General features: G+C 37.3%; 1 protein-coding gene and 1 non-coding gene across 2 annotated transcripts in view; one reads left to right on the top strand and one right to left on the bottom strand.

Moving 5' to 3' along the window:
- PIK3C2A (phosphatidylinositol-4-phosphate 3-kinase catalytic subunit type 2 alpha) overlaps positions 1 to 21,792 on the bottom strand; it is a 105,060-nt gene that overhangs the window by 28,130 nt on the left and 55,138 nt on the right. The window contains exons 7-13 of the mRNA XM_043480982.1: positions 21,094 to 21,173; positions 20,898 to 20,961; positions 10,395 to 10,538; positions 9,001 to 9,049; positions 8,710 to 8,920; positions 6,147 to 6,269; positions 4,912 to 5,079 (exon numbers count right to left, since the gene is read on the bottom strand). Of these exons, the coding sequence (XP_043336917.1) occupies positions 4,912 to 5,079; positions 6,147 to 6,269; positions 8,710 to 8,920; positions 9,001 to 9,049; positions 10,395 to 10,538; positions 20,898 to 20,961; positions 21,094 to 21,173 (839 nt within the window). The remainder of the gene's footprint in view (positions 1 to 4,911; positions 5,080 to 6,146; positions 6,270 to 8,709; positions 8,921 to 9,000; positions 9,050 to 10,394; positions 10,539 to 20,897; positions 20,962 to 21,093; positions 21,174 to 21,792) is intronic.
- LOC122450650 lies at positions 16,916 to 17,023 on the top strand. Its single transcript, XR_006272156.1, has one exon. It is a non-coding gene; the product is annotated as a U6 spliceosomal RNA (small nuclear RNA).

Below are 21,792 nucleotides of genomic sequence, written 5' to 3'. Positions count from 1 at the left end.
TCATATCATTTTATTTGTATATACTTTTATGAGTCTCTAAATGATAAATACTGTTATTTAAACATAATTACAACAAAATAATTAAAAATAACTATTTGTAAGTTATCAGCTAGGGACTTCCCTAGTGGTCTAATGGTTAAGAACCCGCCTGCCCATGCAGGGAGGACAGGGGTTCGATCCCTATTCTGGGAAGATTATATATGCTGTGGGGCATCTGGAGCCTGTGCTTTGCAACAGAAGCCACTGCTATGAGAAGCCTGCGCACCCCAAGAGCAGCTCCTGCTCACCACAACTAGAGAAACCCTGTGCACGGCAACGAAGACCCCCTACAGCCAAATTACTAATAATACATTTAACAAAGGTACTGGCTATACAATCAGCATTCAGATTTCTCTGGCTCTAAAATTTTTTTTAATAGCTGGTTTGAATTAGGATGCAAGAAGGTCTAATATGTGTGTTGGGTGATATGTATTTTTAAGTATCTTTTAAGTCAAAGGTCAAACTGGACTGTCACCTGCTTTTGTAAGAAAACTTTCAATAAAACAAAGCCACATTCATTCATTTACATGGTGCCTATCACTGCTTTTGTCGTTGCGACAGAGACTACATGACCTACAAAGTCTCAACTACTTCTGTCTAGTTCTCTTTACAGAAAGTTTACCAACTCTTGTTTTAACCTATACATTATTCTTTTTTATCTCCTGTTACTTGTTGAATAATCCAAGTCTTTTGTTGTGAAAACTTCTCTGTATCCTGGATTTTACTGACTGCATTCCTCTGGTATCATTTTAGCATGTCCCTTTATCTCCTATGTTTTCTGTAATATTTAGATCTAAAGGACTGAGCTGATACAAGGTTAGTGATGTGGCAAGAATATGTCTTGGGCTTCCCTGGTGGCTCAGAGGTTAAAGCGTCTGCCTTCAACGCGGGAGACCTGGGTTCGATCCCTGGGTCGGGAAAACCCCCTGGAGAAGGAAATGGCAACCCACTCCAGTCTTCTTGCCTGGAGAATCCCATGGACAGAGGAGCCTGGTGGGCTACAGTCCACGGTGTCGCAAAGAGTCGGACATGACTGAGTGACTTCACTTCACTTCTTCAAGAATACGTCATGTTTTACAGCTGGAATTGTATACTACTAGTTCCTGATGCATCAAATAAAGCACGCATTGTTTGGTGTATCTCTCCTTCTGTAATGTTAAGATAATTAATTTGTTCAAGTGCTATCAGTCTAAACCATTTATCATAAAGTTCCAGAAAAGTTAATCACAACGGTTTCTAAACAGGCATTAATAAATCATTACTTAAATCAATGTCAACCAAGAATGCCTTTGACTCCACTGGATATCTGGCAATGTCTGCAGACTTTCTGGTTGGCAACTAGAGAGTACCACTAGCATTTAGTGGGCAGAAGCCAAAGGTGCTGCCAAACATCCTACAATGTACAGGACAGTCTTCCACAGCAAAGAATCACCTGGCTCAAAATGTCAACAGTGCCAAGACTGAGATTTCCTGGCCTAAATCTATTATTTCAGTAGGGATTGCAACCTCAGATATGCAGATGATACCACCCTTATGGCGAAGAGGAACTGAAGAGCCTCTTGATGAAGGTGAAAGAGGAGAGTGAAAAAGCTGGCTTAAAACTCAACATTCAAAAACTAAGATCATGGCATTCACTCCCATCACTTCATGGCAAGAAGATGGGGAAACAATGCAAACAGTGACAGACTATTTTCTTGGGCTCCAGAATCACTGCAGATGGTGACTGCAGCCATGAAACTAAAAGACACTTGCTCCTTGGAAGAAAACCTATAACAAACCTAAACAGTGTACTAAAAAGCAGAGATACTACTTTGCCGGCAAAAGTCCATCTAGTCAAAGCTATGGTTTTTCCAGTAGTCATGTATGGATGTGAGAGCTGGGCCATAAAGGCTGGCACCGAAGAATTGATGCCTTCAAACTGTGGTGCTGGAGAAGACTCTTGAGAGTCCCTTGGACTGCAAGGAAATCAACCCTGAATATTAACTGGAAGGACCAATTCTGAAGCTGAAGCTCTAATACTTCTGGACCACCTGATGCAAAGAGCCAACTCATTAGAAAAGACCCTGATGCTGACAAAGACTGAAGGCAGGAGGAGAAGGAGACGACAGAGTATGAGATGGTTAGATGGCGTCACCAACTCAATGGACATGAGTTTGAGCAAGCTCCAGGAGACGGTGAAGGACAGGGAAGCCTGGCATGCTGTAGTCCATAGGGTCGCAGAGAGTTGAACACAATTGAGCGACTGAATAACAACAGAAGTTGCAAAATTCTGATATTCTGTCATTCTTTCTGCATCTATTAGCTGAAATTTTTCTACAAAGAACTTTCTCACATCAATTATTTGGTAATCCTGAGATTCAACTATAAAGGAACAGCAGGTTAAACGCTTGATTCCATTTATTTAAAAATGAATAAGAACTCATTTGTTGCTGAGGTTGAAATGCCTGTAAATCATTTGGCTCTTATGATAATAACTTCATCGGGCTGTATGCAGGTTGTAGCTTAAACATAATTAATTTTAAAAGAATTTCAAGACCAGGATTTCTGATCATTATACTACAGCACACTAGCACAACTAAATCATAACACAGTTTCTATGTATTTATATATAAATATTTATATATAAAGTCATCTTCCCTCTTAATTTCTGAGCATTTTTTGAATGTTAAATCCTAACATTATCTAGATTAACTACACTGCTTGGCAAACTCTCAAGCTTAACGGCATCAGTTCATTCTTTTAAACAGCTGAGCACTGGATACATGCAAACTATTTAATTGTCTAACAAAAGTCAACTGCCCTTCCCTTTACTCTTTTGAATCTTGAAAGAAGGTGGTTAATTCAATAAAAACACTTATTAATAAGCAAATAAAATGGCAAAAAGTGACAGTACTCCTTGAATGAAGCAGATTCTTGTTGCTTTCAAGAGCATGAAGTTTTTCAAAACTGACTCACTTATAAAAATTGACAGACACAGTTACATTTAAAAACTATCACCTGACACTAGTTTATCAAAGACAATTGAGAACACAATCCCCCTCCTTTATGTGGCCAATATTATGTTTTAGAGTAGTTACGGACTATATTTAGCAAGGAATTCTAAACATGTATCATTAATAGCAATCTCTTTAACTGCTCTTCTCTAGTGTTTGTCAGTTCAGAATTATGTCAGGTGTCAAATAAAATTGGAGCCCAACAAAAGGTATATAACTAAAAAATCTTATATGGCCTTCTCAAATATAGGGGGAGAGACAAAAGAAAAAAATATATATGAAAAAATGCTATATTTAAGTATATGGGAAAAGAATATTTCAAAAACAAAATTTATGAAGTCAGTGTTTCAAACACCACATGATTTTAAAAATGATTACTGAAAAATCAAACTATGTCACTTAAGAGGAAAAGAGAAGCAGAACTAGATTAGCAGAATTTTTTCATTCTTATTTTTTATTTTTTAATCATTTTATTGTGGGTTAAAGTGAAAGTCACTCAGTCGTGTCTGACTCTTTGTGACCCCATGGACTATACAGTCCATGGAATTCTCCAGGCCAGAATACTGGAGTGGGTAGCCTTTCCCTTCTCCAGAGGGTATTCCCAACCCAGGGATCGAACCCAGGTCTCCCTCCCGCACTACAGGCAGACTCTTTACCAACTGAGCCACAAGGGAATCAGAAGAAAACTGGAGTGGGTAGCCTATCCCTCCTCCAGAGGATCTTCCAGCAGCTCTTGTAAGTTAAATAGATCAATTATTAAATCATTTCCCAAAATGGTTTCAAAGGTGCATTTTAAATAAAAAAATGTATCATGGTATCAAATAAATCTGAGAATGGCAATATAGGTTAATGTTGAGAATGCAGACCCTGAGGCCAGATTCCCTAGATTCAAACTCAATTCTACCACTTATTAACTAAGAGTCCAAGGGCAAACCACTTTGATTTCCCCCTCTGTAAAAAGGGATAATAATACCTACCTTCATAGGGTTGTTCTGAGGTATATAAGGCTATGTATACAGCATTCAGACTAATAGCTTGCATAGAGTAAATGCTATGTTTTTGTTATTACAGTAATATTATTATTAAACACAGTAACTTGATTGCAGAACTTAGATACTCCAATATGATAATGTCCATTGTTACTCTCCAAAATGTTATCATGTTCTATATCAAGCATCCCAAACTTAGTCAATGATTTTTCTTTTCATTTAAGAAGATGCTTCATGGTCTCAAGGAACATATTATTACTTAAAACATAAATCAAAACAGTCAGCTGAAAAGCCAGGTAGATTATACTATCCCAAAGGCTATTAGTAGACACAAAGCTCAAAAGGAATTTCTTTTACCATAAGGATCAGCAAGTTTTGCATACATGTGGGACTTCTGAAGATTAACGGCCCAGGGCCCATAACAGTAAGGGGAAATCAGTCAGGTAAAGAGAAGGGAATAATATGCAGCTGTACACTCAAACAGGAGGAGGATGGGCAAAAGATGAGAAGATGGAAAATGGAGTTTTGTTGTTTTAATCAAAGGAACGCCTAAGACCATGAATATTATGTCAATAACATAATGCTTTTCATAAATGGCAATTAAAGAATGAATTGAAAAAAAATAAAGAATGAATTGGCTGCTGCTTTTCTTCTGGAACAGTGAGCAGCGAACAATCTTTGAAAACCCATATAGATATGTTCAAATGACATCAGAACAACTTTGGTTTTCTCTGTATCTCTGAAATGACTTCTTTTAATCATATTGGGGAAAATGTGACAACTCATTATTCTCATCACGAATGTCAGTTTTCCCCATTCCATTCTCCAGCCAATACTGATACTGCAGGGGTGTTCACAGTCACTCACCATTAAAACTCAGTAACACTTACCGTTTAAAGTCAAAAAGAGGTAAAGAAACTTTGCCCAAAGCTTCTGGCCCTTTTCTCTGCTTATTAGAATCAGGGGAACTTCCACTGCTCTGATTTAAAATTCCAAAAAGAGTAAGATGAAGAAGTGATTCTAACGGCAATTGTGATATCTGGATGGGAAAAATGATTCTATGGGGGGGAAATGTATTAATAGAAAAAACAAATTAGATTGAATATGAAGTTTAACCCTTTAACGAAACTGACAATTTTAGGTATTTTATTTGACTCTTCAAATAATCTTTAAATCTGAGTAAACTTTATGTAAGTAGGTAGCAAGCTTGGCTAACAAATACTAAAAAATCTTAAATAAATTTCATTAAAATTTAAAACATATAACATTTCTCTCTTCAAAAATTTGTTAATCCTTTTATTTAAGGCTTGCAATGTCAATTTTTAGGCAAGATAATCATCATCTTTATTTCTTTTAGGAAAAGCTAGATGAATGTTCAAAATGAATGTTTCTGACTCTAGATGTTTGTGTGCACATACATGCACAGACAGACATATAAGGTTACCGGAGCTTTTTTTTTAATAAGATCTGAAAGGACACATGAGGTCAAGAGTGGTCACTCTGAGGAGTCATGAGATGGTTAAGTGCTGAAAATAAAATGATATTTTTCACCCTATATGCATTTTTATATTATTTGACTGTTTTCACAAACATGTGCTACTTTTGTAATTAAAAAAAAAAGAAAAATAGGAAACTATTTAATAAATGCAGAATAAAGTTTCGCAATTGCCTATCTGCCTAAATAATGAAAGCAGTCCCTTAAAGATAATATTTTAAAAATATTAACAGTTCAAAATATCATCTTGTACATGGATTGAAGATAATTTTTAAAATCTGCTAACCAAGAACTAGGCTTCCTAAATACATTGTTACAGAATAAATACTAAACTAAAGCAATATTATAAAACACCAGAATTACACATGACTTTAACTTGACAAAGGCTAGGAAGAATTGATGGCATGGTTCTGTAATTTAACAATATGAAGATTCAAGAGTATTTCATATTTTAAATGAGACCTTCAGTCCATGCTATAAAATTGTACCTAGAAGAATCTCGAAGGTATCAGTAAGAAGTTAATTAATTTTAATGGAAATTGTAATTAAAAATGAAAACTGGAAGCATACATGGAAAAAGGTAAAGAACAGGACATACTGAAAGAATAAAAAGCCAAAAGTCTCACTTACAGTTCATCCCATTTAATAAGATAGAAGAAATTCTTATAAGTGCCAACCTTCTTTGATTGAATAGGTTTAAAAAGATCCTTTCCGTTGTAAGTCAGGGAACATACCAAGTAGTATTTTTCATAACTGAGAAAATAAAAGAGTTTAATTTTTATTTGATAACACAAATGAGTTAACTAGCCAAATATATATATATACACACACACACATATATATATATCATTAGCCATTCTTCCCTAAGTGACTATTACCTGAAATAATTTGGTTACTATATCAGTGAATTTTTGGAAAAACATCTAAAATTTAACTATTGCAAATCCTACAAAAATAGAGGCAGAGCAGAGGGAATACAGAAGAGAATATACATTCCTAGTTGTCAAGTCTAAAGGAGCTATATTGATACCAACTGGAGAATTTATCTCAATTTGGCATACAGTTAGTTACCAGCATTAAATTTTAGTTAAATGACACTGAATAATTCTTCATTTCTAGGTATATTCATTCTAGGAAGTAACAGCATAAACATTTATGTTCCCTAGGTGCCATTTTCCTTTGGTGAGCCACTGAAGTAAAGTCAGTTTACCATATTTAATGGTGCATGGGCCTGAGCTGCACTGAGCTGATCTTCCTGATCTATGGAGGGTTCCATCCATGGGGAGAAGGAAATGGCAACCCACTCCAGTATTCTTGCTTGGAGAATCCCAAGGACAGAGGAGCCTGGTGGGCTGCCATCTATGGGGTCGCACAGAGTCAGACACGACTGACGCAACTTAGCAGCAGCGTCCATGGGGACAGATGCTACTGTAATCTTTCATGGGAAAGCAATGATTTAGTCCCTAACTGCCACAATTACAGAGCTGGGTAATATACAGTCAGGCAATCTTGTAGGGAGTTTCGGGTTCAATAAAACTGTATTCTACTAGTATTCTAACTTACTGCTAGGCTTACCCATTAAACATTTTGTTTGTCCATTTTGTTCATACAATCTGTTTATCATTCAAAATATATTTAAAATCTAATCTCACTGGTTCACATAGCTATTTGATTGCTTTTTTCAACCTCTTTTAAAATCAGCATTGTATTGGGAGTTCCCTGGTGGCCTAGTAGTTTCAAATCTGGGCTTTCAATACAACTGCCCGGGTTCAATCCCTGGTCTGGGAACTGAGATCCCAAAAGCTGTACCGCACAGGAGGGAAAAAAATCCATTTTAATTATCACTGGATTGTCTTCTGCTGAGTATTTGTTCTCATTAGTGTCCCTAAATTTGTGTGTATACATGTTTTTGTATGAAGAATGTGGATAATATTATCCCTGTAACTATTTAAAAGAATGAAATATCTTAAGACAGCAATAGTACCCATCAAAATGCAAGTTCCAAGAGGGCAAAGATTTTTTGCTACCTTTTTAACTGCTGAGTCCGTAGTACTAAGAACACTGCCCACAGCTGGTGTTCAGTAAATATTTATTGAATGAATTAATATACCACTTTCAAGTCATTATATTATATAGAATCTAATGTTCAGTTTATGCTCTAAAGCAGAATTTACATTTGATATCTCATAACTAGGCTGGTAGTAGTAGCAGCAGTAGCCATGTACGGATGTGAGAATTGGACCATAAAGGCTGAGTGCTGAAGAATTGATGCCTTTGAATTGTGTTGCTGGAGAAGACTCTTGAGGGTCCCCTGGACAGCAAGGAGATCAAACCAGTCAATCCTAAAGGAAATTAACCTTGAACATTCATTGGAAGGACTGATGTTGAAGTGGAAGCTCCAATACTTTGGCCACCTGATGCAAAGAGCTCACTCACTGGAAAAAAAAGGCCTGATGCTGGGAAAGATTGAAGGCAAAAGGAGGAGAGGGAGCAGAGGATGAGATGGTTAGATAGTGTCATTGACTCAATGGACATGAATCTGAGAAAACTCCAGGAGATACTGAAGGATAAGGAAGCCTAACATGCTGCAGTCCATGCGGTCGAAGAGAGTCAGACATGACTTAGCAACTGAACAACAGCAACAACTTGGCTTTACTATTATAAAAACTATTTCATTAAATATATTCAATTTGGACTTTTCAGTTTATACTAGTCATTTCCAGATAAGCTGAAGGTGGCAAACTTTTTGGTATTGACAAAAAAAAAAAATCAAAAAAGAAAAACCCATATTAAAAATTCAACAAAAGAAATATGCCCTTGTAGACGTCAAAGTCTAACAAGAGTAAACTGTAAAAACTACTAAAGAGGAAAAATAAATGTGCTAAAAAAGTCTAGTCCCACTACCCTGGTTCTAAAGGCAAGCCAGAAATAGCAGTCATAAATTAACTAATTTATTAACATTTGCCCTTGCTAGTTTAAACATATTTTCCTGCTTTTTCTGCATGTAGTGGGAGTGATATTAGTATTTACTAACAGCATCAAACATCTCTGTAATTCTTAGGAAAAACACAAAGGTAATTGGTGGATCAAGTACCCATTTTAAGACCAAGGTAACAGCGGATGCTGATGTTTTACAAGATTATATTAGCCTTCAGGTAAAGTTGTACATATCTTCTTCTAAATAGCTACTTACTTTGATACCCAGTTACTTGAAATACCATGTGCAGCAAAAATTGTAAATTGGAGCTGTTCTGTTGTAGTCCATGCTTCCTTAATGTTCCTTTTACTTTGGGCACAATCTACAGAACCTCTACCAGAATTTGCATGGAGTCTGAGAAGATCATAAATTGCTGCAGTTAACTGGTCCATGCTTACTTGAACAGGATTTTCAGGATTCAGTGAGCCTAGATTTAAAGAAATTATTAATATAATTCTCTGTGAAAGCAACAATTACTCCTAAAATTTAAGGAACTTAAATACATACCCCTACTTGAACTCCTGTTAGTGTCTCCTCTTCCAGACAGTGAAGTCACCTGCTTACACACATAAAAATTAGTCAGAAAATCACCCATGATGGAATATAAAATGTTTACTTTTAATTTCAATACACTTATTAAACTCCATATCAAAGAAATCCTTCACAGGAGAAACTTCCCAAGTGTCTGAAGAATTAATAAAACAATAAAAAAGAATGCAAAAAGAAAGTGAATGTCCCAAACCAAATAAAAAGACATTTTCAATATCAAGAAAATCATGCAATAATTGAAAAGTACTGCAAAATAAACAGCAAAATCTGCCTCATCAAACCATTTCTTGGTAATTAATATTTGAAACTCAAATGTGGTAAATATATTAATACAGTATTTTATTTTCCATTACTTGCTCTACAATTAGCATAACTATAACCTTAAAGAAACTAGAAATTTACTTGTTACCATTAAGTGTCTCAAAAAAGCTCTTATAATTATTTGAACTGAGTTTGTCTCCTACTCTCTGCTCCTTTACCCAGCAAATGAATATAATGAATAGAAGCCTCAGACAGCATTAGGACCATGGCATTTTATCGCCTCCAAATGACTTCAGATGTTTTTTAATTTCTAAAAAACAAGCACATAATAAGAACAAACTAACAAAACATAAGCGACTCAAATTTCTGTATACAATATGGATAGGGTCTTTGAGACAATAAATGGATTGAGCTATTTCCCAGACATTTGTTGAAGAACATACCATCAACATAACTTTTCCTTTCTTTAAATTTATCATGTCTTGTGATCCTTCTTTCATCCTTCCAATCAGAGCTATGAACATCCCTCTGAACAGTTAATTAAATCCCCGTGGAAAACACCACAGGGAGGACTTTTACTAAATGCAACAGTATGATATCAAGTGAGGGCTCCTAATCTGGTTGCTTCTGAGGCAATTTAAGTCACTATTACTGAGACTTCTGGGTCTTTCTAGTAGGAAGGAGGTTTACTCCAAAGCAGAAGGTTTACTTCCCCATTGACAACCATGGACATTTTCATCCAGAGGGAGAAATGTTAGCTATTAATATCCAGCTCCTTCAAGGGCAGTATTACCTTAAAATCTTTGACCAACTCATTTTTGCCAAGGTTTCCCCTCTATACACAAAAAGTTCAGCTGGATATCCATTTATTCAATGTCAACTCTCACAAAGTTCTTCAAGGCAGTCCATCTCCTCTTGGAAATACCCTCACCTTACCAAATAAGTGACCAAATCAGCTCAAAAGTAAAAGCTAGAGTTAAAATGGTAACATTTTTTCTAGCAGAAGCAAAAATCTCCCAGTTTAAATGACAGATGCTCACTTATGTACATATTTGCATGTGATAAAGTGCTAACTACTAAAAAATACTCACTTCAGCACTTCTACTCCTTGGAAGATTTACTGCTCTCTTCAGCTTCTTTACCGATTCTGTAATGGCAAGAGTCTCCACACCATCTAAAGCACCACAGATTTTTCTTACAGCTTTAATTACTTGATCTACTGCTCTGTGCTGATTCTTTAAAAATAAAAAGTAAAATAAACCTAAGTATGTGGAATTTTAAGGATCAATTTCAGGGATGAGGGAAAAAGCAAACATTTTAGATGTGCCTAAGAATAGATATCCTTTACGCTTTTATGATGAAGAAGAAAAGAAACAAGATAGCTTTTCAATTACCTAATTTACTTTGTTCCCACCCCCTGCCCCCAGCCAGAGAGCCCACACCCCTGCAGTGGAAGCACTCTTAACCACTAAACTGTCAGGCAAGTGCCAATTACATACTTTACTTTGAAGTAGGAAAAAGCAGGCCCGGTTAATTTTCACTTTGCCTGATACAATTATTCACATGCAAATCCCTTTTAATTTCTTATTAGAATCAGAAGTGAAAGCAATAAATTACTAACAAATTCTGAAATCATTAAAAAACTTGAGTCATCTTTTTAAGTTTCATTTGGGAATAATTTCCCCACTAAAAACACACTAAAAACACTTCTCGCTCTCCAGAAAAATTTTGGTATCAAAAACCAGGGACCAAAAAAAAAAAAAAACCCACACACAGAGACCAATTAATTTGTGACCAATGAGATTGGTCACAAATTAATAACACTGGGCAACAGTTACTAAAAGTGAGTCAACTTTGCAGCAACATTTATATCTATACAACATTCACTTTCTAAGTTTTATCTGATGAAAACACTTGTGAGCACAATCCTTCCTTACTATTCAACCACAGTCCATTTTACCGTGAATCAAATGTACTATTATACATGTACAAATACATTATAAAATAATTTACCTGATGAGGATGATTTAAAAATCCTTCTCCACTACCCCATCATTGTTTTAAAGTACATCTCATTAAGAAACATTTTTATATAATGAATTAATTCATAAAATATTTATGCCAAACTTAAATGCCAAGTACTGCTAGAAAGGACTGAAACTCAGTACTGTACAATCCCTTAAAAATTTAAAATTTTCCACCTCTGAGGTTTGGCTACACCAAAGGCTCTCTTTGTGTGCATGCTTAAAAGAAGCCACCTCATTTTCTCAAACACCTAATTACCTTGCAGTCCTCAGATCCTGAAGGCTTCCATTTTTGCTTACTCGTGTTTCTGCTTTCTTTTATTCTTCCACTTTCATGCAAAAACCTCTGAGGCTCATGTCATTCTCCTATACTATTCTCCATCATTTTTATGTGGCAGATATCAATTTATTGTGCGCCAATTCCAAATCCACCCTTTGCTCTACTTTGTAATTCTAGAACTAGACCTTATAAACAATCCTCCTTGCCAGCAAGCACAATGTTAGGTGCTGTGACTAGAGAGCAGTGAAAGGACAGTCAAAGGCAAGAGCAGCAGGAAGATATATTCATCAGGGTTCCAGTCCTCTGTTTTAAAATTCAGCATGGAAGCCCAGTGGTCCTCAAAGATCAGCTCCAGCTGCACCCTCAGGCCACGCTCTTCCCATCTGACAGCACTAACAAGTTTCTTCGCCATAGGCAACACAGCCATACCCACTTCAAAGAGGCTGAATTTCAGCCTGGGGTTGGGGAAGAGGCTCTATCATAAATCCTCAAAGTTCCTTCAACTATCCACTGTTCCTCAACCTGTACTTGATGACTGCTTCTTTGCACCTAGCACCTGTTACTTGTGGACCTCTTAGAGCAAGGCTGGCACTGTTTTAAGATCTGAGAGCAAATGTTTTAGGTTTTGTAGGCCAAATAGTCTGTCACAATTCAATTCTGCATGTAAATAGACATAGCTAATATATAAATTGAGGCCCTGGTGGTTCAGACGGTAAAGCATCTGCCTACAATATGGGAGACCTGGGTTCAATCCCTGGGTCGGGAAGATCTCCTTGAGAAGGAAATGGCAACTCACTCCAGTATTCTTGCCTGGAAAATCCCATGGACTGAGGAGCCTGGTAGGCTACAGTCCATGGTGTCGCAAGGAGTCGGACACAACTGAGCGACTTCACTTTCACTTTCTAATATATAAATTAATGAGCATGGCTGTGTTCCAATAAAACTTTATTTATAAAACTGGGTTACTGGCCAGATTTGGCATTAATACGCAACTCCTGTTTTAGCCCTCTTTTATCCCTTACAGTAATTAACTATCTTTTACTAATTAACAATTCTTTAAGTTTCCCTGTTGAGAAATCTACCATAGTTTCTGTTGCCTGTCTTGGCCCCTGACTGACTGATCTGCCTTGCTACTGGCATGTGGTTATTTCCTCTACTATCTGCCTTATTTTCGCTCTGGGCATTTATCTGACTTTCTATCCTATACCCTAAAAGAAGCCTCAGTTAACTGTCCATGTGGCAAATTCACAACATTTTCAACCCCCAAACTGTGTGCCCTATCAGAATCTTAACAACAATATCATATTCTGATCACAGTCTCCTTTGCTTCCAGCCCACACACTCTCATTCTGACTAAATCTATTCTCTGAGCTCAGAGACTTCTCTACTTCTACCAGGCAGCATGTACATCTACAGAATAGCTCACAATCCTAAGGATCCAATCATCTCAGATTTCAGCAGGCATCTGCATGCCACTTAACATTCCTTTTACAAGCCCTTGGTCAACTCTATTTCCTATTTTCCTTAGAGTATGAAGCTAAACCATTATTCCTTACCTCAAAACATCTAGCTTCATTTTAGTGAAATAAATTAACGTCTTATCCCTAGAAAACTAAGACCAGGAAGAATCAAAACTTTTGCAACTTCCTGATCTCTCCCATAAACCTGCCTAAAGAAAAATTAAGACATACATCTACACAGACTTACACATGAATTTTTATAGCAGCATTATTCACAATAATCAAAAACTGCAAATAGGAACTTCCCGGGTAGTACAGTGGATAAGAATCTGCCTGCCAATGCAGGGTACACAAGTTCATCTTCCTGGTCCGGGAAGATTCCATATGTCGCAGAGCAACTAAGCCAGTATGCCACAGCTACTGAAGCCCCTGTGCCTAGATCCTGTACCCCAAAACAAGAGAAGCCGCTGCAATGAGAAGCCCAAACACCCGAACTAGAGAGTAGCCCCCACTCACCACAACTAGAGAAAGCCCAAGCAAAGCAACCAAAAATTAAATAAACAGTTTTAAAAAATAAAAGCAAAAAGTACAAACAGTTAAAAATGTCAGTTACTGGGTGACTAGATAAATAAAACATGGTATAGCCCAACAACAGAAGGATTCAGAAATAAAACAAAACAATGGGTACACACGACGCAAACAAAGCTTGAGACAGTATGGCATGTATAAAACAGTTAGCTAGTGGGAAGCTGCTGTATAAAGCAGGAAGTTGGCTTGGTGCTCCGTGATGACCTAGGTGGGCAGGATGGAGGGGGAAGGAGGCGCGTGAGGAAGAGGATATATGTATGCTTTCAGCTGATTCACACTGTGATACAGCAGAAACTAACACATTATAAAGCAATTATCCTCCAATTTTAAAAAGACACTATGATACATAAAGGAAATCAGATATAAAGGATTACACAGGGTATGATTCCATTTACAGGAAATTTCCATTAAAGGCAAATCTATTGAGATAGGAACCAGATTAGTAGTTGTCTGGGGCTGAGGATGGGAATGGGAGAATGAGTGGAAAGTAGTACATGGAAACTTATGTTCTAAAACTCCACTATAATAACAATTATACAACTCTATTCATTTGCTAAAATAATCATTGAATTGTACACATTAAATGGATAAATTTTATGATCCATAAATTGTACCTCAATAAAACTATACAAAATATGGGGAATAGATATGATAGAGAGTTGCTATTTCCAATTGGAGGGTCAGTGAAGAGCTCTCTGATTAGACATTAGAGCACAGACCCTAAGGAACCGAAAGAGTAAGTGACCCAAGCATTTGGAGAAAGAGCATTAAAAGAAGGAACAAGTACAAGGGTCCCAGTTGGGAAGCATACCTGCATGTCAACTAGAACAAAGGAAGAAAAGGGACTTTTCTGGTGATCCAGCAGCTAAGACATCACACTCCAACGCAGGGATGCAGGGTCGCAGGGTCATTTCCTGCGAGGGAACTAGATCCTGCCTGCCTCAACTAAAAAACATGCAATATGCTGCAACTAAGATCTGGTGCAGCCAAATAAATAAAATATATTTTTAAAAAAAACACTATTTAGGGTATTCCAGGTGACACAGGTTTGATCTCCGGATTGCGAAGATTCCCTGGAGGAGGAAATGGCAACCCCACCCCAGTTTAAAAAAGAAACACACACACACACATACACACACTTAAAGAAAGCGGTAGGAAGCCATCAGAGAGGTCAGAATCTGTAGGGCTTTGAAGTCATAATTAAGGACTCAAATTTCACTGAGATGGCACACAGGATATTAAGCAGAATAGTGGCATGATTTAATATTCTTAAGGGTTTATAAAGTTGATTAATCTTTTCAAACAACCATTTTTTGGCTTTGATTTTCTCTCATTTTCATTTGCTTTCTGTGCTTATATTCATTTTTAAAAATAGTTTTTTTATTTTGGAACAATTTTAGATTTATAAGAATAGTAGAGTTCTCATTCAACATTAAAGGAAACTGGTTAAGTAACTTCTTATATAACTATGTTAAATTTGTCAAAACTAAGACATTAACACTTACTACATTATTATTACCTAAATTGCAGACTTTATTCAGATTTTACCAGTGTTTCCAAATGTATTTTTCCTCTTCCATGAAACAATCCAGGATACCACACTGCATTTAGTGATTTGTTTTTAAAATATAATTTTGATTGCCTGTTGAAGATAGGCTATAGAAGGACAGGTAGAAGCTGGACGACCAGTAGGCAACTGCTGTTAACTCTTGTAGTTGACTAGGACTATAGCTCTGGTAGTGGAGAGTTGTCACATTCTGAATGTATTTCTGAGGTAAAGTTGACAGAAATGGAACTGCATGTGAGATATGAAATATCCTTTTCTTGAGAAATCAAAAATGACTCCAAAGTTTTGGCCTGAGCAAATGGAAGGACAGAGTTGCCATTTTATTAAGAAGGGGAAGACTGACAAATAGATATGAAGGATAGCATAAAAACACAGTTTTATACATCTTAAATTTGAGATGTTAGACATTTATATAAAAAGTTAAGTATCAGACATATGAATCTGAAGTGATGATCAACATAGGTAGGGTATTTAAGTGTTAGTTGCTCAGTCATGTCTGACTCTTTCTGACCCCATGGACTGTAAGCCTGCCAGGCTCCTCTGTCCATGGGATTCTCCAGTCAAGAATACTGGAGAGGGTAGTCAGTCCTTCCTCCAAGAGATCTTCTCAACCCAGGGATCAAACCCAGGTCTCCTGCATTCTAGGTGTATTCTGAGCCACTAGGGAAGCCCCTAGGGTATTTAGAGACGAGATGAAAAAAGATCACCTACAGTGGGAATACAGAGAGAAGAAAAGAGGTCCTAGAACTGAGCACCCCAGACATTCTAATGTTAAGAGGTCAGGAAGATAAGGAGATCACACGGAGCTCCAAAGCCACAAGTATGAGTGAAAACAGAGCAGACACTGGAAGTAGGAGAACCAAGAATGTGATATCCCAGAAGCCATATGAGTATTTCAAGAAGGAAGAAACAATCAACTCTAATACTATAGCAAAGTAGAGAAAAAGAGACTAAGAACTTATTACTGGAACCGTGACCTTTGAAGTCCTTGATGATCTTAAGTGCAGTTTCAGAGAACTGTTGAGAATGAAAGCTTGACTGGAGTGGGTACACAAGAAAATGAGAAGAGAGGAAGTGTAAGGAGAAAAAACAGATTAACTTTCAAGAGGTTTACTAAGTTGGGTGGCTGCTACAGAGGAATTTGGACTTCTGGTTTTCTTCTATTTTCTTCTTGTTTTCTTCAGACTTAAATTGAAGAAAGTAGGGAAAATCACTAGACCATTCAGGTATGACCTAAATCAAATCCCTTATGATTAAACAGTGGAAGTAAGAATAGATTCAAGGGACTAGATCTGATAGAGTGCCCGATGAACTATGGACAGAGGTTAGTGACACTGTACAGGAGACAGGGATTAAGATCATCCCCATGGAAAAGAAATGCAAAAGAGCAAAATGGCTGTCTGAGGAGGCCTTACAAATAGCTGTGAAAAGAAGAGAAGCAAAAAGCAAAGGAGAAAAGGAAAGATATTCCCATCTGAATGCAGAGTTCCAAAGAACAGCAAGGAGAGATAAAAAAGCCTTCCTCAGCGATCAGTGCAAAGAAATAGAAGAAAACAACAGAGTGGGAAAGACTAGAGATCTCGTCAAGAAAATTAGAGATACCAAGGGAACATTTCATGCAAAGATGGGCTCGATAAAGGACAGAAATGGTATGGACCTAACAGAAGCAGAAGATATTAAGAAGAGGTAGCAAGTGCTCGCTTCGGCAGCACATATACTAAGGTTGGAACGATGCAGAGAAGATTAGCATGGCCCCTGCGCAAGGATGACGAAAAAAAAAAACGAAAAAAAAAAAAAGAAGAGGTAGCAAGAATACACAGAAGAATTGTACAAAAAAAGATCTTCATGACCCAGATAATCACGATGGTGTGATCACTCACCTAGAGCCAGACATCCTGGAATGTGAAGTCAAGCGGGCCTTAGAAAGCATCACTACAAACAAAGCTAGTGGAGGTGATGGAATTCCAGTTGAGCTATTTCAAATCCTGAAAGATGATGCTGTGAAAGTGCTGCACTCAATATGCCAGCAAATTTGGAAAACTCAGCAGTGGCCACAGGACTGGAAAAGGTCAGTTTACATTCCAATCCCAAGAAAGGCAATGCCATAGAATGCTCAAACTACCGCACAATTGCACTCATCTCACACGCTATTTGTAATGCTCAAAATTCTCCAAGCCAGGCTTCAGCAATACGTGAACTGTGAACTTCCAGATGTTCAAGCTGGTTTTAGAAAAGGCAGAGGAACCAGAGGTCAAATTGATCAAACATCTGCTGGATCATCAAAAAAGCAAGACAGTTCCAGAAAACCATCTATTTCTGCTTTATTAACTATGCCAAGCCTTTTGACTGTGTGGATCACAATAAACTGGAAAATTCTTAAGAGATGAGAATACCAGACCATCTGACCTGTCTCTTTGAGAAACCTGTATGCAGGTCAGGAAGCAACAGTTACAACTGAACATGGAACAACACAGACTGGTTCCAAACAGGAAAAGGAGTACGTCAAGGCTGTATATTGTCACCCTGCTTATTTAACTTACATTCAGAGTACATCATGAGAAACGCTGGGCTGGAAGAAGCACAAGCTGGAATCAAGATTGCAGGAGAAATATCAATAACCTCAGATATGCAGATGACACCACCCTTATGGCAGAAAGTGAAGAGGAACTAACAGCCTCTTGATGAAAGTGAAGAGGAGAGTGAAAAAGTTGGCTTAAAGCTCAACATTCAGAAAACTAAGATCATGGCATCTGGTCCCATCACTTCATGGGAAATAGATGGGGAAACAGTGTAAACAGTGTCAACTTTATTTTTGGGGCTCCAAAATCACTGCAGATGGTGATTGCAGCCATGAAATGAAAGATGCTTACTCCTTGGAAGGAAAGTTATGACCAACCTAGACAGCATATTTAAAGCAGAGACATTACTTTGCCAACAAAGGTCATCTAGTCAAGGCTATGGTTTTCCAGTGGTCATGCATGGATGTGAGAGTTGGACTGTGGAAGAAAGCTGAGCGCTGAAGAATTGATGCTTTTGAACTGTGGTGTTGGAGAAGACTCTTGAGAGTCCCTTGGACTGCAAGGAGATCCAACCAGTCCATCCTAAAGGAGATCAGTCCTAGGTGTTCATTGGAAGGACTGATATTGAAGCTGAAACTCTTAATACTTTGGCCACATCATGCGAAGAGTTGACTCACTGGAAAAGACTCTAACGCTGGGAAGGTTTGGGGGCAGGAGGAGAAGGGAATGACAGAGGATGAGATGGCTGGATGGCATCACCAACTCCATGGACATGAGTTTGGATAGACTCCGGGGGTTGGTGATGGACAGGGAAGCCTGGCGTGCTGCGATTCATGGGGTCGCAAAGAGTCGGACACAACTGAGCAACTGAAGTGAACTGTTTTCTTCTAAGATGGAAGATACACCGATGGCTCTGTCATTAAACTTTTTTTGCTCTAACTGCAATGGTTTTCTTGGTGATCTCATCCAGTTTTAGGACTGCAAAATATTTATAGTCTGATGATTCCCCAGTTTATTATCGGCAGCCTGGATCGCCTACATTAAATTCCAGATCCATATCCATCTATCTACTCAATATCACTATTTGGATGAATAACAGTCATCTCAAACACAGTGTCCAAACCGAGTTCAGATGTTCCCCATAAACCTGCTCTCTGTTTTCTACCTCTCACTAAAGGCAACTCCAAACTTCCAACCTGCTCAGGTAGAAAATACTGAAGTTATGCATCTCTCCCTCTCTCATGTTCCACATCCAATCTATTGGTAAATCTTCCTAGCATTAACTTTTCATCACTTTTACTTTCACTCTGGTCTAAGCCATCATTCTCTCTCCTCATTGATTTGTTTCTACTCTTGCCCCTCTCCTCATTCTAGTCTAGCCTGGGAGACCTTCTATATACCAGGCATACCCCTTCACCAGATAACCAAGTAGCTTCTTCCTCTCTTCTCCAGTAATTTACTCAAATTCATTTTCTCACTGAGCCCTTCTCTTATTATCTTATTTGAAAACTGCAACATTATCCTCCCCCTTTATTTTTCTCTAATAGCACTTACCACCTGATATATACCTTGCCAGTTTATTATTAAACTTCTGTTTCCTCTAACTAGAATGCAAATTCTCTAAAGGGCAAGGATTACAGTTTCTTTTGTCCACTGTTTTATGCTCAACACCTACAACAGTGACTTGAGAGAAAATTCAGTAAATATCTATTAAATAAATTGATGTAATTATATACTGATCAAAAATATATACTAGTAGTTAGAAATCTGGAAGTCATCCTACACTATTTCTTCTTCACTTATACCTCATTATCTATCAAAATCTAGCCAATTTTATCTCCTAAATATCATTAATCAGTCCCTTCTCTTTACTGTCATCATACTCATTATATATTATCTGCTGTTGTTGTTTAGTCGCTAAGTCGTGTCCAACTCCTTTGTGACCCCATGGACTATAGCCCACCAGGCTCCTCTGTCCATAGGATGTCTCAAGCAAGAATACTGGAGTGGGTTGCCATTTCCTTCTCCAGAGGATCTTCCTGACCCACGGACTGAATCTACATCTCCTGAATTGGCAGGTGGACTCTTTACCACTGAGCCACCAGGAAAGCCTGTCTTTTACCTAGACCACTATAAAAAGTCTTGCCTAAGTAGTCTCCCTGAGACCAATCCTGGCAACCCTAAATTTAACTTCGTTTAGGCAGAGGGACTTCAAAGTTCAAGATTAAACAAGTCAACCACTCTACCCCACTCCACTTCCTACCCTCAGCTTAAAACACCTTAAATGATTACAGAAGGGGCCAGCAAACATTTCCTATAAAATGAAAACAGTAACTTGTTTAGGCTTTGCAGGGCATATGGTCTCTGTCCCAACTACTCAACTTTAGTATTAAAGCACAAATGCAGTCATAGAAAACATATAAACAAATGGATGTGGCTGTGCCCCCGCCAAATTTTTATTTACAAGAATTGGAAGTGGACTATACATGGCCCCCTGATCTGGAAGATAAAGTAAAACATAATATGGATTATAGGTGGTAATTTATCTTGGCCTATCTCCAATGTCATCTTTCAATCTTCACGTCACACTCCATATCAGGTAAGTGCTTATGCTCCCCATATGTATCATACCTACACACTTTTGTTCACACACCCTTTCCAACTATCTTCTAGCTAACTCATACCATTTAAGTCTTGGCAACATCCCTTCTTCGAGGCCTCTTCCTTGAACTCTCAAGATGACTGGAGAAGTGCCCTTGTTTGATCTCTCAAAAAACCTCAATGCATACTCCTATTCTACATTTACTATATTGAAATTCTATTTAAGTCTCTGTTTAGTTCCTGGTAGGTCATTCCTGATAGTTCCTGGTAGTTCCTCAGGTCATTCATTTTCATAATCCCAGCATCTAGCAAGCATTCAATAAATGCTTTTTGAATTGAACTGAAGGTTCCTCTCAGTAATAAAGCTGAAGTAACCCAAGCACTAAACTTCTATTAATATGTTGGATCAGAAAATAAGTTCTCAAATAGCAACATCAAGAATATAGTTTAAATAGTCCTTCTAAAATATTTAATCCAATTTCAACACTAATATTTAAGAGAATACAGAGAAAAGAATCTTTAAACTATCATGCCAAAACATGAATTAGAACTTACTTCAATTTGAAGAGCCAGCTCCACTTGATTGTGATACAAATCTAAAAGTTCTTCAACAGGATGTCTAAAATGAAGAACAGTTACTGTGGCTGAAAGATACTATATACAAGAATGATTGTTTTATTTACCAAAATAAATGCATTCACATCCAAAAGTAAAGTGTGAAAATCTGAAATTAATGTTTTAAATGCCACACCTCGTCATGACTTCTTTATAAGGTTTTTCTATTTGATGCAGGTGTTTGTTTAAATCCACAGGTGTTTCATCATCTTCCGCCTAAATAAACATATACAGACAAACATTTATCAAATAATGAAATCCATTAGTCTTTCTATTGCCAAGTTAAACAGGGTTAAGCATATGATAAACTCTTGAAAAGAAAGTGATTTTTCAGAACTGAGGCTTTAAATATTTATAATTGACTCAGAAAAGTGACCGTCTTCTAAAAAACCTGTTTTTTAAATGGAAAAAACATACATACTTTGAAGTTTAGTTTCTGATATGTAAATATTTTTCAAAGGAAAACCACTTCTGTTCTATAGAGAGAGAATGGAGAGCTAAAAACACTTTTAAAGATGGCTGACAGCCAAATGAAGGTGAGGTGGGAACCAGATGAGAAGAGATCATCTGAATTTCTGCATTATATCTTCTAATGATAATCAAATTTCCTTCCACCTCACCCTCAGTAAGTGAGGTTCTGGTCTTTTCAATCATAACCCTTACTATGCAAACTCAAGAACATCACTCCTTAGGAAACTGAAAAGAGTAGTTACTAATGATATGATAAAATGCACTGAATTTTGTGAAACAGTTTTCAACCAAATGAAATAAACTCTACCTAAATAGGAGCAAAACCGAGGAAAATAAAGAAAAGAGAAAGCAGAAATGACAGATA

This window comes from Cervus canadensis, chromosome 11, assembly GCF_019320065.1.
Source record: "Cervus canadensis isolate Bull #8, Minnesota chromosome 11, ASM1932006v1, whole genome shotgun sequence".
Classification (NCBI taxonomy): Eukaryota; Metazoa; Chordata; class Mammalia; order Artiodactyla; family Cervidae; genus Cervus; species Cervus canadensis.
Note: the sequence above shows the minus strand (reverse complement) of the source record. Positions and strands in the feature narration are given on the sequence as shown.